General features: G+C 60.8%; 1 protein-coding gene across 1 annotated transcript; it reads left to right on the plus strand.

Annotated features, from left to right (window-relative positions):
- Nucleotides 1-6,157: 6,157 nt before the first annotated feature.
- Uts2r (urotensin 2 receptor) lies at nucleotides 6,158-7,346 on the plus strand. The gene has a single exon (XM_026381332.1). It carries the CDS (start codon nucleotides 6,158-6,160, stop codon nucleotides 7,289-7,291), a length of 1,134 nt encoding a protein of 377 aa, XP_026237117.1. The 3' UTR covers nucleotides 7,292-7,346.
- The last annotated feature ends 7,392 nt before the right edge of the window (nucleotides 7,347-14,738 follow it).

Below are 14,738 nucleotides of genomic sequence, written 5' to 3' on the forward strand. Positions count from 1 at the left end.
TTCTCTAATTGATAGAGATATTTAACATTTTTCATATATTTGTGGACTGATTGTACGGATCCTTTGCCCATTTATTGATTTGGTTATTTGGGTTTTTGTTGCTGTTGTGGTTGTTGGTTGGTTGGTTTTGGTATTAAGTTTTTTGAGTTCTTTATATATCCTGGAGATCAATGCTCCATCTGAGGTGCAAATGGCAAAGATTTTTTTTTCCCATTCTGTGGGCTCTCTTCACATTCTTGTTTCCTTTGCTGTGAAGAAGCTTTTTAGCTTGATTCCATCCCATTTATTGATTCTTGATTTTGCTTCTTGTGCTTTAGGAGTCTTGTTGAGGAAGTCAGTTCCTAAGCCAACGCGGTGGAGAGTTGGGCCTACTTTTTGTTCTAGTAGGCACAGGGTCTCTGGCCTAATGCCTGGGTTCTTAATCCACTTTGAACTGAGTTTTGGGTGAGAGAGGGGAGTTGAATTTCATTCTGCTATACATGGATCTCCAGTTTTCCCAGCACCATTTGTTGAAGAGGCTATCTTTTCTCCAAGTATGTTTTTGGCGCCTTTGTCTAGTATGAGATAACTGTACTTATGTGGGCTTGTCTGTGTGTCTTCTATTCTGTACCATTGGTTCACTTCTGTTTTGGTGCCAATACCATGCAGTTTTTGTTACTATAGCTCTGTAATATAATTTAAGGCCTGGCATTGTGATGCCTCCTGCTTCACTTTCCTCGCTAAGGATTGCTTTGGCTATTCTGGACCTTTTATTTTCCAAATGAATTTCATAACTGCTTTTTCTATTTCTATGAAGAATGTCACTGGAATTTTAATAAGAATCACATTAAAATCTGTATAGCACTTTTAGTAGTATGGCCATTGTGACAATATTAATTCTTCCTATCCAAGAGCATGGGGGATCTTTTCATCTTCTAAGGACTTCTTCAATTTCTTTCTTTAGTGTTCGGTATTTTTCATTGTAGAGGCCTTTCACCTTTTTTGTTAGATTGATTCCCAAATGTTTATTATTTTTAGGCTATTTTGAAAGGGATCGTTTTTGTAATTTCTCTTTCAGTTGATTCATCACTGATGTAAAGGAATGCAATTGATTTATGGGTGTTAATCTTACATCCTGCTAAGGAAAAGTTCATTTGGGAGCTCACAGCTTCAGAAGTCTCAGTCCGTAGAAGGCTGGCTCCATTCCTTGGGGCTGGAGGGGAGGCGGGACATCATGGTGGAAGATTGTGATGGAGGAAACCAGTTGGGAACATGGCACCAAGGAGCTAAACTCAGCTCACAAAACACAGACTGCAAGGGCATACCGAGGGACCCAGCTCCACCCGCCACACCCCTCCTGCCTTCAGTCACCACCCAGTCACTCCCCGTCGGGGATTGATGCACAGGGTGGTCAAGGCTCTCGGGACCCAGTCACCTCACCTCTACACCTCTTTCACTGTCTCACACATGAGCTTTGGGGAAACCTCACATTCAAACCCTAACAGAGGCCGAGCTCTGCCCTCTCTGCTCCAACCACAGAAGAGGGATGAAGAGGGATGGGAGAAGGCAGAGTTCATCCCCAGAAGCATGCCCAGAAACAGCCTGGGGACGGTGGCTGTGCACACGAAGCTCTCCTGGGGCCTGGCAGAGGGGACTTGAAGCTCCTCCCAGGAGAGGACACTGAGCACACACCTGAGCCCAAAGCCCAGTGTCTGGGAGCCACAGCGATAGGCAGAGCCGCTCCCAACCTCACCCCAGTCCCCTGGAGTGTGGATTCACAAACGATGGAGAAGGAGTCATTGGAGATATCTGAGGTCCAGGATGCTCTGGAGTGTTGGGAAAGAGGAAGAAGAACTCCACGCCCACTGGGGATGGAAAACCATGAAGCAGAAGGCGGCGTCCCCAGCATGAGTCCCCAGTCCAGCCCAGCCCCAGCTGGGCCACCCCCAGCGACGTCCCTGCTGCATGTGCTCCGAGCCAGGTCCGAAGTCCCTGGAGCTCCCTGGAGAGCTGTAGGCCGACCTCTGCTGGTCTCCACGGTTTCTGGAGAGAATCCAGCTGTCGTTGGTTCCTTGTCCCACTTGTTTGGTTCTGTTTTAATCCGACGGCGTTACTGCCACTTCTGTCTTCAGGTCTCTGCTGCGGTGCAGAGGGGTGGTTCTCCTGCCTGCGACTTGCTGAGGTTCTTGACTTGTTCTGAGAAGCTCCCGGCCACACTTCAGATACTGGTTCTGTCCCCTTTCGCTCCTCTTCTCTGGGGCTCCAGTGCCAGGCCGCTGGACGACGGGGCCCCATCTCCCTGCTTGCCTGTGTCTCTTCTTCTCCTTGTCTCTCGGAGCTCGGATCATTCCATTGGCCAACCTTTGAGTCAACTGATTCTTCTGTGTGGTTTCTTAATCTTGGACATTGTATTTTTAAAGTTATAGAAAGACTCTTGGGCTCTTTTATTAGAAAATCCCGTCCTCTTTGACCCGGTGTGGAGCACCCGCCTCTGAAGAACCAGGGGCTGAAGCCAAGGCCGGGCCTTGGGCCTGCCAGGGGTCCACCACTGGGTGGCACCCCGCTGGGCCGGGTTCCTTGGGTTGAGCTCGTTTCTGTGAAGGTCCTAGAGATGAGATGCCAGGGCAAGGGGCCGGTCCGAGGCAGGAGTGCAGCCAGCATCTGCCACCAGGACACCTGAAAGGGGACATTGGAGGGACAGGGCAGGGCACATGACAGTCCCCTTGGGGTCAACACTACTGGCTGCAGAGTGATCATGGCCCCTTGGTGATCCATTCCAGGCCTGAGGAGATGGCGTGAGTCCTAGGAACATGGGGTCTTCTCCCAGGACAGATGGGGACTCTCAGCTCCTTCAGGGCAGGGGAAGGGGTCTGGGACTCGGAGTCTCTGCCAGATACTCTGTGTCCACTCTCAGAAGCAGGCTCCAGCCTTCTCTAAGTCCAGCGAGGATGACTGCATGGACTTCCCCAGGCCCTCTACATCCAGCTGAGCAACGGGAAAGCCAGGTCCACATGCTCCTGTGGGCGGGGACAGTGGCGACCCTCCAGAGGCAGGTGGGTTGGGACAGTGGTGTGGCACTCCACCCAAAGCCCAAAGTGCCTGCCCAGCAGTCACTTCAGCAGCCATAATGTTCCCCTCCCTTGTCCCTTCAACCCAAGCATGAGTACCACCTCGCCTTCCCTCGACCCTGGGCACAACCCCCCCTTGAGCTCTCCAGGATGCTGCCCCCAGAGGTGCTCTTGGTTTGTGGCTCCAGGTGAAGGGTGACAAGGCTTGAGGGTCCCACCCTCACCCTCTGCCCCTCCTGCCCCCACTCCTCCAGCCTCCTCCTGGGCAGTGTGCCACCTGCATATCGATGACACAGAGGGATAGTGACACCGCTCAGCTCTGCAGGCAGTAGAAGTGACAGCCCCAGAGGGGACAGCACCTTCAGGATGCACCTGGAGAAGAGAGCTAAGAAGAGAGGGAGGGGCTAGGTGGCCAGGGAAGACTGCTGTTGCAGAGAGGCACTGGAGGCCCAACAGGCAGCAACTGACCACCGACTGCCCACACCCTGGCAGCTGGCCTGCAGTCAGAGGTGGAGTCCCAGGAGGATAGAGAGTGGGCGCCAGGTTGGCCCAGGGCAAAGGGGCCTCATTTCAATGTGACGTCCTCCCACATCCAAGGCCTGGCTGCTTCCCAGGGTCACCTTCGTGGGTTCTGCTGAAGTGTGAAAGGCTGTGAACTAGAGTCAGGAGGGCCAGGCAGAGGACGAGGTCAGGTCAGATGCAGCCAGACCCCCTGAATCCCCAGCCCTGCCCAGGTTGCTCATCCACAGAAGCCCACAGCCCCGACACCTGGGGCTGGACCCGGCCCTGCAAGCTCCCGGGCAGCGCCTGGGCTGGACGACGCCACAGTCCCCACCCCACGCCTGCCTCTTTCAAGACCCTGGCTCTCTGGGAAGGGGTTGAGGGTTCCTGGGGTGGCAGGTGGCTTCGCCCCCAAAGCCTGATTGACAGCGGAGAATCCGAGGTCATGAAGACTCAGCGGGAGGCTGCAAGTGGAGGCTGTGAGTGGCCGCTGAGTCCTGGCTTCTCCACCCCGCACAGATCCAGGGCGGCGGACCTGCCCAGGCCCCCGGGTTGAGCCCAGCCACACCCGACCTGGCCGTGACCTGGGCGCGCAGGAGCCTCCCGGAACATTGCCCTCCCTGAGGCCTTAGCGCCACCCGCCCGCGGTCCGCGTCCCCGGTGCCCCGGAGTCCCCGCCCGGCAGACCGCTCCCTCCGCGCCCGCGAGCCGCCGACGCTGGGTTATTAATACCCGGAGCTGGCGCTGGGCCCCGGCGCATTCCCAGCTGGCGACCGGGCAGGTGGCGGCGGCCAGGGGCCGGCGCGGCGCCGCTCTCCCCGTGGAGAGGGCGGGCACCTCCCTCCTTGGCCTGGACGCCCAGGAGGCCGCGGACCCTCCGCCCCTCCGCGCCGGCGGGGACAGCGCAGAAGTTCCCAGAGCCCACTTTTCCGCGAAGTGGTCGGAGACTTGTGCGGAGCCACCAGACGCCAGGCCAGGTGGCTGTCCCGAGCGACCCCAGGCTGGGTGGACAGATGTGATGGCTCCGTGACCACCCGAGTGCCGCGGCAGGTGGGTGCAGCGCGCGTGGCTGGGGTCCCGAGAGCTCCTGCGCCCCGGGGCTGGCATTGTGGCGCCCAGAGGGAACGGAGGTCCCTGGACACGCAGGTCTCCATCCTCAAGGAACCGATGGAAGACCCTGAGCCCATGCCTGCCCCCGGCTTGGTGAGGGCTTCCTGGCGGTCCTGTCCCTGGGCCCTAGGCCCGGGTTCTGCCAGGCCCCAAAGACCCTCCAGCTGCACCGGTTACTTGGGGACTGTCAGGCTGGGGGTCTTGCTCCCTTCTCGCCTTCTTTTAACAGTCCCATGGGGGAAGGTGGGCGACCCCTAGAGGGCTTGGGCACTGGCCAAGAGGTAGGGCAGCTGAGCCAGGGGGCCTGGGCGACTTCGGGGAGGTTAGCTGACCAGCTGTGGGAGAGGACATCGCGGCCAGCTTCACCAGACCAGAGGCAGCTGCGAGAAGGAAGGGGGAAGCCATCTAGAGGCAACACAGGGCTGGACATGGGGAGGACAGCCCTCAGGGTCTTCTCTCCTTTTATATATATATATATATATATTAGTTGTAGCTGGATGCAATACCTTTATTTTATTTATTTTTATGTGGTGCTGAATACTGAACCCAAAGCCTTGCACTTGCTAGGTGAGCGCTCTACCGCTGAGCCACAACCCCAGACCCCTCTTAATGTTCTAAATGAATTTTATTTTTAAAAAATCTTTTCTCACCAAAGGTCATGGAGATATTCTCCTATTTTCTTCCAGGCACCCAACTGATAAATCTATTTAACCTTTTACACATAGATCTGCCATCCGTGGCTGTGCGTGTAGTCCAGGCTCAGTCTGCCATCCGTGGCTGTGTGTGTGGTATGAGATTCCAGGCTCAGTCTGCCATCCGTGGCTGTGTGTGTGGCGTGAGGTCCAGGCTCAGCTGCCATCCGTGGCTGTGTGTGTGGTGTGAGGGTCCAGGCTCAGTCTGCCATCCGTGGCTGTGTGTGTGGTGTGAGGGTCCAGGCTCAGTCTGCCATCCGTGGCTGTGTGTGTGGTGTGAGGATCCAGGCTCAGTCTGCCACCCGTGGCTCTGCATGTGGCGTGAGGGTCCAGGCTTGTTTTCCTCCTTTGATAAATGGAGATTGCAAAGGTCTTCTCCCTTTACCTCACTTTCAATTTGGACTTTTAAAGTCAGCAGATATTGCTTTTGTAGTTAGAAGAAAACACATTTTAAAAATGTACAAGTGAAATGACATGAGCTAGAGGTGTCTCAGGCTGGACCCAGGACGCCCAGCTCCTCCCGCGCTGGCCTTGACCCTGAGGGCTGCACTGCTGTGCTCTGCTTTCAGAAAAGCCCAGTCAGCCCTGGAGGCCTTGGCTGGCATGGAGGCCTGGGCTGGGGTCCTCTGGGGAATTCCCTGGGGACAGCTGGTCACATAGTTCCCAGGTCCCTCTGGGTGGCCTGTGGGCGTGGAAGGGAGGCTGCCTTGCACCCTGACGGCACTCCTCCCACAGGCGGCCGTTTGCCCACAGACACCCCGTCCTCCAGGAACCGCCGTCCCAGAGGAGCCCAGCTTGAAGGCAGAGATGGCGCTGAGCCCAGAGTCCCCAACCACGTTCCCGGTACTGGCTGTGTCAGGCAGTGCCACGCCCAGGCCACCTGGTGGCCCCAATGTGTCCCTCAACAGCTCCTGGGCCAGCCCGACGGAGCCCGGCTCCTTGCAGGACCTGGTGGCCATGGGGGCCCTCGGGGCAGTGCTCTCGGCCATGGGTCTGGTGGGCATGGTGGGCAACGTGTACACGCTGGTGGTCACGTGCCGCTTCCTGCGCTCCTCGGCCTCCCTGCACGCCTACGTGGTGAACCTGGCCCTGGCAGACCTGCTCTACCTGCTCAGCATCCCCTTCATTGTGGCCACCTACATCACCAAGGACTGGCACTTTGGTGACGTGGGCTGCCGCGTCCTCTTCAGCCTGGACTTCCTGACCATGCACGCCAGCATCTTCACCCTGACCGTCATGAGCAGTGAGCGCCACGCTGCCGTGTTGAGGCCCCTGGACACCGCGCAGCGCTCCAAGGGCTACCGCAAGCTGCTGGTGCTGGGCACCTGGCTGCTGGCACTGCTGCTGACCCTGCCCATGATGCTCGCCATCCGGCTGGTCCACAGGGGCCCCAAGAGTCTCTGCCTGCCGGCCTGGGGCCCACGTGCCCACCGCGCCTACCTGACGCTGCTCTTCGGGACCAGCATCGTGGGGCCCGGCCTGGTCATCGGGCTGCTCTACGCCCGCCTGGCCCGGGCCTACTGGCTGTCACAGCTGGCCTCCTGCAGGCAGACACGGCGGCTGCCCAACCCCAGGGTGCTCCGCCTCATCCTCAGCGTGGTCCTGCTCTTCTGGGCCTGCTTCCTGCCCTTCTGGCTGTGGCAGCTGCTCTCCCAGTACCACGAGGCCCTGCCGCTGGCGCCCCGGACAGCGCGCCTCGTCAACTACCTGACCACCTGCCTCACCTACGGCAACAGCTGCCTCAACCCCTTCCTCTACACGCTGCTCACCAAGAACTACCGCGAGCACGTGCGGGGACGCCCCCGCTCCAGGGGCAGCAGTGGCCACGGGGGCACCGGCAGCTTCCTGCCCAGTCACGTCCACTTCCAGAGGGACTCAGGACACTCACTGTCCTCCAGCAGCCAACAGGCCATGGAGACCCTCATACTGTCCCCTGTGTGAGCCTACTGGTCAGGGAGTCCAGGCAGGGAAGGCCCCAGAGCCCAGGTCATGCCCGGCGGCCCTTCCCCAGCGCCCTCCCCCAGCTGGCCTCTACTGCTCTTCCTCCACCTTCTTCCGTTTCTCGCTGCTGCCCTCAGCGAGCTGGCCACGTCCCCACCAGGTGCAGATGCTCCTCCCACACATGTCTCTGGAGCCAGGCCTGCCTCCCAGGCCCATGGGGGTCTGATGCCCTGGCCGTGTGCTCCCAGAGCAGCCCTTCTGCCCTCTTGGCTGGGAAGCCTTGGGCACCTCTTCCCTGTCCCCTGCCCCAGCCCTCCTGGCTTCCGCTCTGCCCTGCTGAGCCCTGGGCACAATAAAGCCGGAGCTCTGCAGCCTCTGCCTCAGCACAATGGCTGAGGAGGGTCAGGGAGGAGGGTCCTGCCCCCGGACCACGGCACGCGGGGGGCAGCTGCCTGGCTGTCGGGGATGCTTGTCAGGGGCTGGAACACACACCTGTGGCTAAAAGGACTGTCCCTCAGTGTCAGGGATGACGTGGACAGGTGGCATCCCGGGCCTCAGGGAGGGGCAGGGAGAGGCATGCTGGAAGTGGGGGGAGCCGGGCCAGGGAGGCTGGGCCACCTCGTGAACCAGCCCCGGGCCCCACAGCACCACACAGCAGTGAACCACGAGGAGGAACCACAGGTGGCAGGAAGACCACAGGCACACGGCTCTGTGGGCAGGCGGGCCAGGAGGGCCCCTGTTCTGGACCCCACTTCTCTGGGAACCCTCCTGCCCTCCAGAGCCAAGGTGCCCCAGAGGGGGGACTTCCTGGAGCCACAGGGCTGTCCATGGCCCCTGACCCCCTGAGGTGGACATGACCAAAGTGTGGGGTCTCTTGGGGGCACGGGTGGCCTCACGGCCCAGGGAGAGAGTCACAGCACCTCAACATGCCTGACCCCACCTGGAAGCTCTTCTGGAGCAGAGAGCAGGGGACCACAGGGATGAGCCTGAGATGAGGCCTGGCCTGGTCCCTCCCAGCCAAGGTCAGGGAAGGGGACATCATGGGTCTCTGAGCACCTGAGACGTCCCAGATGTCCCCACAGGCCCGACAGGAGTAGAGTCCTAGAGAAAGACACGTGTGCACATGTCTGTGAGTGTGCACACCTCCAGGCACCTCGGTGTGGAGAGGAGGGAGGGAGACCCAGGGGTGGAGAGCAGGTGAGCACTAGGCAGCGTCCTTGCAGGAACCGAGGTGGCGGCTGGTCAGCTGAGCACCAACGTGCCACCCCAGGGAGAGTCGGGCAGGTGTGCAGGGTCCTGCTGAGACAAAGCACTCCGCAGGGTGCAATGCAGCCCACAGGGGGCACCTGGCCCTCACCTGGCCTCTCCTGGCTCCTCTCCTGGCCCTCACCTGGCCTTCACCTGACCCTCACCTGGCCCTCACCTGGCCTCACCTGGCTCCTCTCCTGGCCCTCACCTGGCCCTCACCTGGCCTCTCCTGGCTCCTCTCCTGGCCCTCACCTGGCCCTCACCTGGCCCTCACCTGGCCTCACCTGGCTCCTCTCCTGGCCCTCACCTGGCCCTCACCTGGCCTCACCTGGCTCCTCTCCTGGTCCTCACCTGGCCTTCACCTGACCCTCACCTGACTCCTTTCCTGGTGCTCACCTGGCCTTCACCTGACCCTCACCTGGCCCTCACCTGGCCTCACCTGGCTCCTCTCCTGGCCCTCACCTGGCCTTCACCTGGCCCTCACCTGACTCCTCTCCTGGTCCTCACCTGGCCTTCACCTGACCCTCACCTGACTCCTCTCCTGGTCCTCACCTGGCCTTCACCTGACCCTCACCTGGCCCTTTACCTGGCCTTCACCTGGTCCTCACCTGGCCCTTTACCTGGTCCTCACCTGGCCCTCATCTGGCCCTCACCTGGTCCTCACCTGGCCCTCATCTGGCCCTCACCTGGCCATCTTCTCATACCTCCCACAAGGCACACACAGATACACAAGGACCCTACACAACTTTCTGCGGCTCAGTACCCCCTGACCCCACCCTCGGTCACTCCCTTTCCACCTCATTCCTGGCACCCAAGTCCCAGTGAGCTGCCAGAATCCAGCTCCCAGGGGCAGTAGGTGCCATCAAAGCCAGGAAGGTGATCTATGCAGGCTCCTGTAGCTCAGGAGTGTGTGAAGCCCAGCAGGCACTGTGAAGGCCCCTGGCCCCACCTGCCCTGGCTACACCTCTGCTCTGAGGCTGCCGAGGGTCCATGGGTCTGAGGCAGACAGCAGAGGGTCAGGACGAGGGTGCACACAGGTCGGTGTGCACAGATGGACTGAGCACCAGGCCTCCTGTCTCCTTGTTGGTCTGAGGCCCACCTCCTCACCTGAAGTGTGCTGCAGTGATCGGGCCATCCACAGAGGGGCGCCACTCTCACCACAAACCAGCCCAGGAGACGCGTCTCCTGCAGGAGACACACACAGCAAAGGCTCTGGAGACTGTGGGCTGGCAGCCTCGAGGCAGAATCTTCTCTCCCATCTGAAGGTCTGGGAGCTAGCGGCTTTCAGACTCGCCCGCGAGGTGTGGTGCAGCTCGGCTACGTAGAGGTGGATGCCTGGGTCTGGCAGATCCCAGCCGTGGGGCTGGGTGGGTGCAGGCTAACGCGTCCTCAGTGGAGACCACTGTTCCCTGGGTGGCTGTGCCATGGGCACTCACCCCTGAGCAGGACCCTTCCTGGCCTGGCCTGCACGCAGGCCTCTGGTAATTTGGGTGCAATAGGGGAAGGGATTTCTCTGCACAGAAGCTGCTTGGGAATCCCCTTGTGAGACGCTCAGTTGGGAGGGAAGGGTGGTAGGTCTGGGCTGGAGCGGGGTGAACGGTGGGGATCCTGGCTGTGGGGGGCCCACAAGGCTCCCAGGAAGACCTGGAGCAGCGAAGCGGCCAGCATGGGGACTGGTGGACTGAAGGGAGCGACCCCTGCCAGGCCAGGGGATGCCCCACCCAACCGCCTCAGGGCAGAGCAGAATTAGGAGGGGAGGTGACTGACAGGCTGTGGCCCACCGTGGTGGTGAATGAACAGATGTGTCGCTGGGTCCCGGGCTGGGAGGGGACATCCAGTCCATGATCAGTTTTCTGGGTGCCTGTCTTTGCTGGCCAGCGGTCTCCAGGCAGGTCTGCAGGGGCTGGATCACCTCGGCCCTGGCAGAGGGTGACACCACATCTCCAGGCTGTCCATGGGCCCCATGGGACTTTTTCAAGTACCGTGAGCTCCCAGGGGAGTGGCCCAGCCCAGTCCCAGGGCTACAGAGCCAGAGCCCAGGCTGTGACAGCCCCAGGCCCCACCCTCTCTCCCCAACAGCAAGCATTGAGATGTCACTGATGTGGGTCCACAGGGGGAGAACAGCAGGTGCTCAGCTGTGTGGGGACACACCCGGGCAAGGAGGTACAGATCTCACTACCCAGGCACCTGCCCAGGTCTGTGAGTCCTCTCCCATAATTTACCAACAAGAAACACACACACCTAAGTTCCCCGTGCTGCTAACTTTTCCAGGAAGAGAGCTCTTGGGAAGTCCCACCTACGACAAGTAGATACCACTGTTTACTTGTTCACAGAGCTCTCTGCTTTGGGACATTGTCTTCATCAAAAGGATTTGAGGGAACACCTACTGGATTGTGGGTGACCACAGCGATAGCATTTATGGGTGAGAGGTGGCCCTGGCCTGGGAGGGTGGCAGGGTGGATGACTGTGATTCCTTTGCAAAAGCCTGTGCTCCTCCTGCCCAGAGCCTACACCTGTACACCTGCCTGCCAGGTGGGTCCTGCCTGGCTGCCTGAAGCGCCACCTGGGGAAGGCCCTGGGCTCCGTCATCCTCTGGGTGTGGAGCAGGCACTGGGGAGGTTGTCCCAAGCAGTGCGCCTTCCCCGCTCCCCATGTGCCAAGACAGGTTTTTCCATTTAAATTCCAGACGGATGATGGTACCGGCGGGAACGCAGCTTGTGGCCAGTGGGCAGCTCAGCTCAGGCCTTTTCCAGGCTAGCTCAGGCCCCAGAGGAGCCCCGTCCCGCAAGCCATCAGGGGCAGGTGCCAGGTTGGCACTGGCCCTGGCTGGACAGCACCGTCCTGTGGCTTTGCTCTCCTGGACTCCAAGTCGGGTGGACTGGGTGGTGAGTGCAGAAAGAGTGGGAAGGCAGCCTTGCGTGCCCAGCAGCCCGAGGACTCTGTCCAACGCTCTGGCCCCTCTGCCTCCCCTGCCAGCCCAGCCAGGACACCTCCCACTGTCTCAGGCCACCCAGAGGTCACCACCTGGGAGGTCCCTCCCCCCTCCATCCTGCCCCATCTGGCCTCGGCTGCATCTTTCACGGGGCCCATGGGAGCCCCCTTCACTGAGGGACTGGAGGCTTGAGGGGCTGCCAGGCCACGCCAGGACCTGCAGGTGGGGGCCAGGTTAGGCACGTGACCGGGGAAGTGCTGGACAGACTCCAGTGCCTGGCACTGATGTGTCCTTGCCGGCTCTGTGCTGGCGACTGTCCACCCCGACCAGGGGCCAGGAGTGCTGCCCCTCTACTTGGCCACCCTGAGCCCTCCGTAGCCTCTGGCTCTCTGTAATGTGACTGACAGTCCAGAGCTGTGTCTCACCCCAGAACTATGCATCAGCACGAAATCCAGAGACGGTGCAGCTGCCCAGGGTGGTGGCCCTATGAGCTGGCGGTCAGTGCCGGCCACCCCGTTCCAGGATTCCTCCTGGGAGCTGGGGGCCTGATGAGGGGGCACACCTACCACCTGAAATAAACACTCGGGTCACCCCATGTGGGCTAGGGCCTCCATGGGGGGTCCCAGGGGCCCACGGGGCTGGGTGGGGCCTGGGGGAGGGTGAGCCCTCAGGGGCATCTGCAAAATGCCTCAAGGTTGTGCCCAGGGATTGGCCGCTCATCAGACAGACGGGAGTGGTCACTGGGCTACCCCAGCTCAGCACTGGCCCACGAGCCCCAGATGGGCCCCGGGGTTGGGGTTGGGCAGGAGGGGCCCCGGGGAGGGGCAGGAGGTGTTGAGGGTGGCCACATATCCAGCAGCCCACCTGATGCCAGAGGCCCTGTGGTGCCCTGCCCTCCCCAAGCACCTCATCTGCCAGCTTTGTCCTTTGTCAACGTCACAGGAGGGGACAGAGGATGGCCGTGACCCCCACTGTGCAGTGACCCTCATCAGCCTCCTCAGGCATGGAAGTCAGCCCCAGCTCAATCTCCCCTCAATCTTCTAGACCTCGAAATGGGTTAAGAGGGAAGGAAAGCAGGCTGGGAGGCCCGCCTGTGACCCCAGGAGGGTGCCAAGGTCAAGGCCAGCCTGGACAGCGCAATGAGACCCTGTCAAAGTAAAAAAAAGAGAAGGACTGGAGGTGTAGCTGGTAGAGCAGCCCTGGGTTCAACCCCCCGTACCCCCCAAAAAAGGACCTGCAGGTGGGAGAGAAGGTCAGGGGAGGGGGAGGGGAGGGGGAGGGGAGGGAGGAAGAGGGGAGGGGGAGGGGATGGAGGGGGAGGGGAGGGAGGGGAGGGAACCAGGGACCCGATTCCCTCTGGGGGAGGCTCAGGCATAGACCTCCCCTGCCCTCTGGCAGACGGGGCCAGTGCGGCTGCCACTGCGATCGGGTGCTGCCCCCTGCTGGCCGGGACCTGAAAGAACCCCAGATCCACGGGGACAAAGAGCAAGAGGGAGGTTGAGGAGAGTCCCCTTCCTGTTTCAGTGACAAGCAGAAATGCCCCCAACCCTGAGCCCCAGAGCCCTGCTGAAGGCGTGGGAAAGAGGCGTCTGGTGACTGAGGTGTCTCGCCAGAGGCCAGCAGCACCCTAGATCCTCAGGCAGGGTGGCCCCCAGGCCACGGCCCTGGGTCCCTCAGCTTCTCCTGAACAGCTCTAGGTGTCAAAGCAAAACCTCACACCTGACCTGCAAGTGCCCATCCTCCCCCGGCTTCTGTCCGCTGGCTTCCGGGTGACGTGTTTGTGGAGACCTTAAAACAAAGCACTGCAGGGTCACACAGGACATCCGACGCTGGGTGTGGACCAGGAATTGGTCTTCTGGGCTGCTGACTGCCCAGTGGTGGAGCCCAAAGAGGAGGGAGCCAGCTGGCAGGGCCTGTATCCGTCCTGCCCTTCCAGGGAAGCTGGGGGTCTGTGAAGCATGGGTTGGAGCCCTGTCTGATGTGTGGTCACTCAGGTGATGACTGCTCAGGTCTGGCCCTCTGACGCCCTCCCCTGGCCACGAGGACACCCTGCAGGCTCAGGTCTGGCCCTCTGACGCCCTCCCCTGGCCACGAGGACACCCTGCAGGCTCAGGTCTGGCCCTCTGACGCCCTCCCCTGGCCACGAGGACACCCTGCAGGCTCCTCCCACAGCCCCAGAGCTCTGCCTGCGGCTGATGCCCAGGCCTGGCTTTGGCCCCAGCTATGAGGATAGAGATTCAGGGGTCTGCTGTGGGTCAAGTGTCCCTTGAGAAGCCTCTGAGGCCTTGTCCAGCCCCATGGCCTGTCTCCACTCCAGTGTCTGGCCAGCCTGAGCCACCGCTGAGCTCTCCAGCAGTACGAGGCAGCAGCTTCAAGGACAGAAGTGCCCAGCCCCATGCAGGACCCCAGGGCTGGGACCAGACGGCGCGACCGTGGGGTTCCGCAGTAGGGACCTGGCATGTCCCAAGCACAACTTTGGGAAGCCAAGTGTGGGGAAGGACACGGCTTTTTCAGCCGGGCCTGGGAACCGTAGCCTAACTGGACAGGCTCAGACAGCTGCCATCCCCGAGAAGCCAGCACACCCAGCAGCAGAGCTGGACCCTCCGCCCTCCCAGATCCACCAACTCCCCCTGAACAACATGGCCCTTGCCCCAGGGTCCTCCAGGGTAGGCCTGGGAGGGACTGCAGGGGCCCAAGGCTTCTGCCCACTGCCCAGGGCTTGCAGCTCTGGCCCCTGCCTGCACCAGAGCTCCTCCCTGTGCACGGTGGAACCTGCCAGAACAAGCACACTCCAGCTGTCCTGTGTGCAGCAGAGAGGCCCACTGCCCAAGCCAGGCATGTGGTGCAGGAGGACCTGCCAGACCACGGGCAGAGCTGACCTCAGCTCCCAGACTCCTGGCTTCAGGTCCCTTCATTCCCGGGGGCTAGAAATGCTCCCCTGGCTTTACAAGCCCCAGACAGCCCTGCACCTGGTCTCTTGAGGGCCTGAGGGCCAAGGGCAGCAGCCTCCTCCAGCATCAGGGTGCTGGGTTTCTGTTCTCGCGACTAAAAGGCTCAGGGGTCACTCCAGGTAAACTGGGCTGGCTGGGCTGCACAAAGTAACCCCACAAGAGACACACAGACCTTTTTCATTGGGGTCGCTGTGACGGCTCCTCTGACCTTAAGGGTCCGCAGGAAGAGAGCGAGCGAGCACGGGTAGGAGAAGCTATTCAAATGAGGCCAGGGGTCAGGTTTCAGGGGGGCTGAGTCTATCTTCATGATGTCCAC

The sequence above is a fragment of the Urocitellus parryii genome, chromosome 7 (assembly GCF_045843805.1).
Source record: "Urocitellus parryii isolate mUroPar1 chromosome 7, mUroPar1.hap1, whole genome shotgun sequence".
NCBI lineage: Eukaryota > Metazoa > Chordata > Mammalia > Rodentia > Sciuridae > Urocitellus > Urocitellus parryii.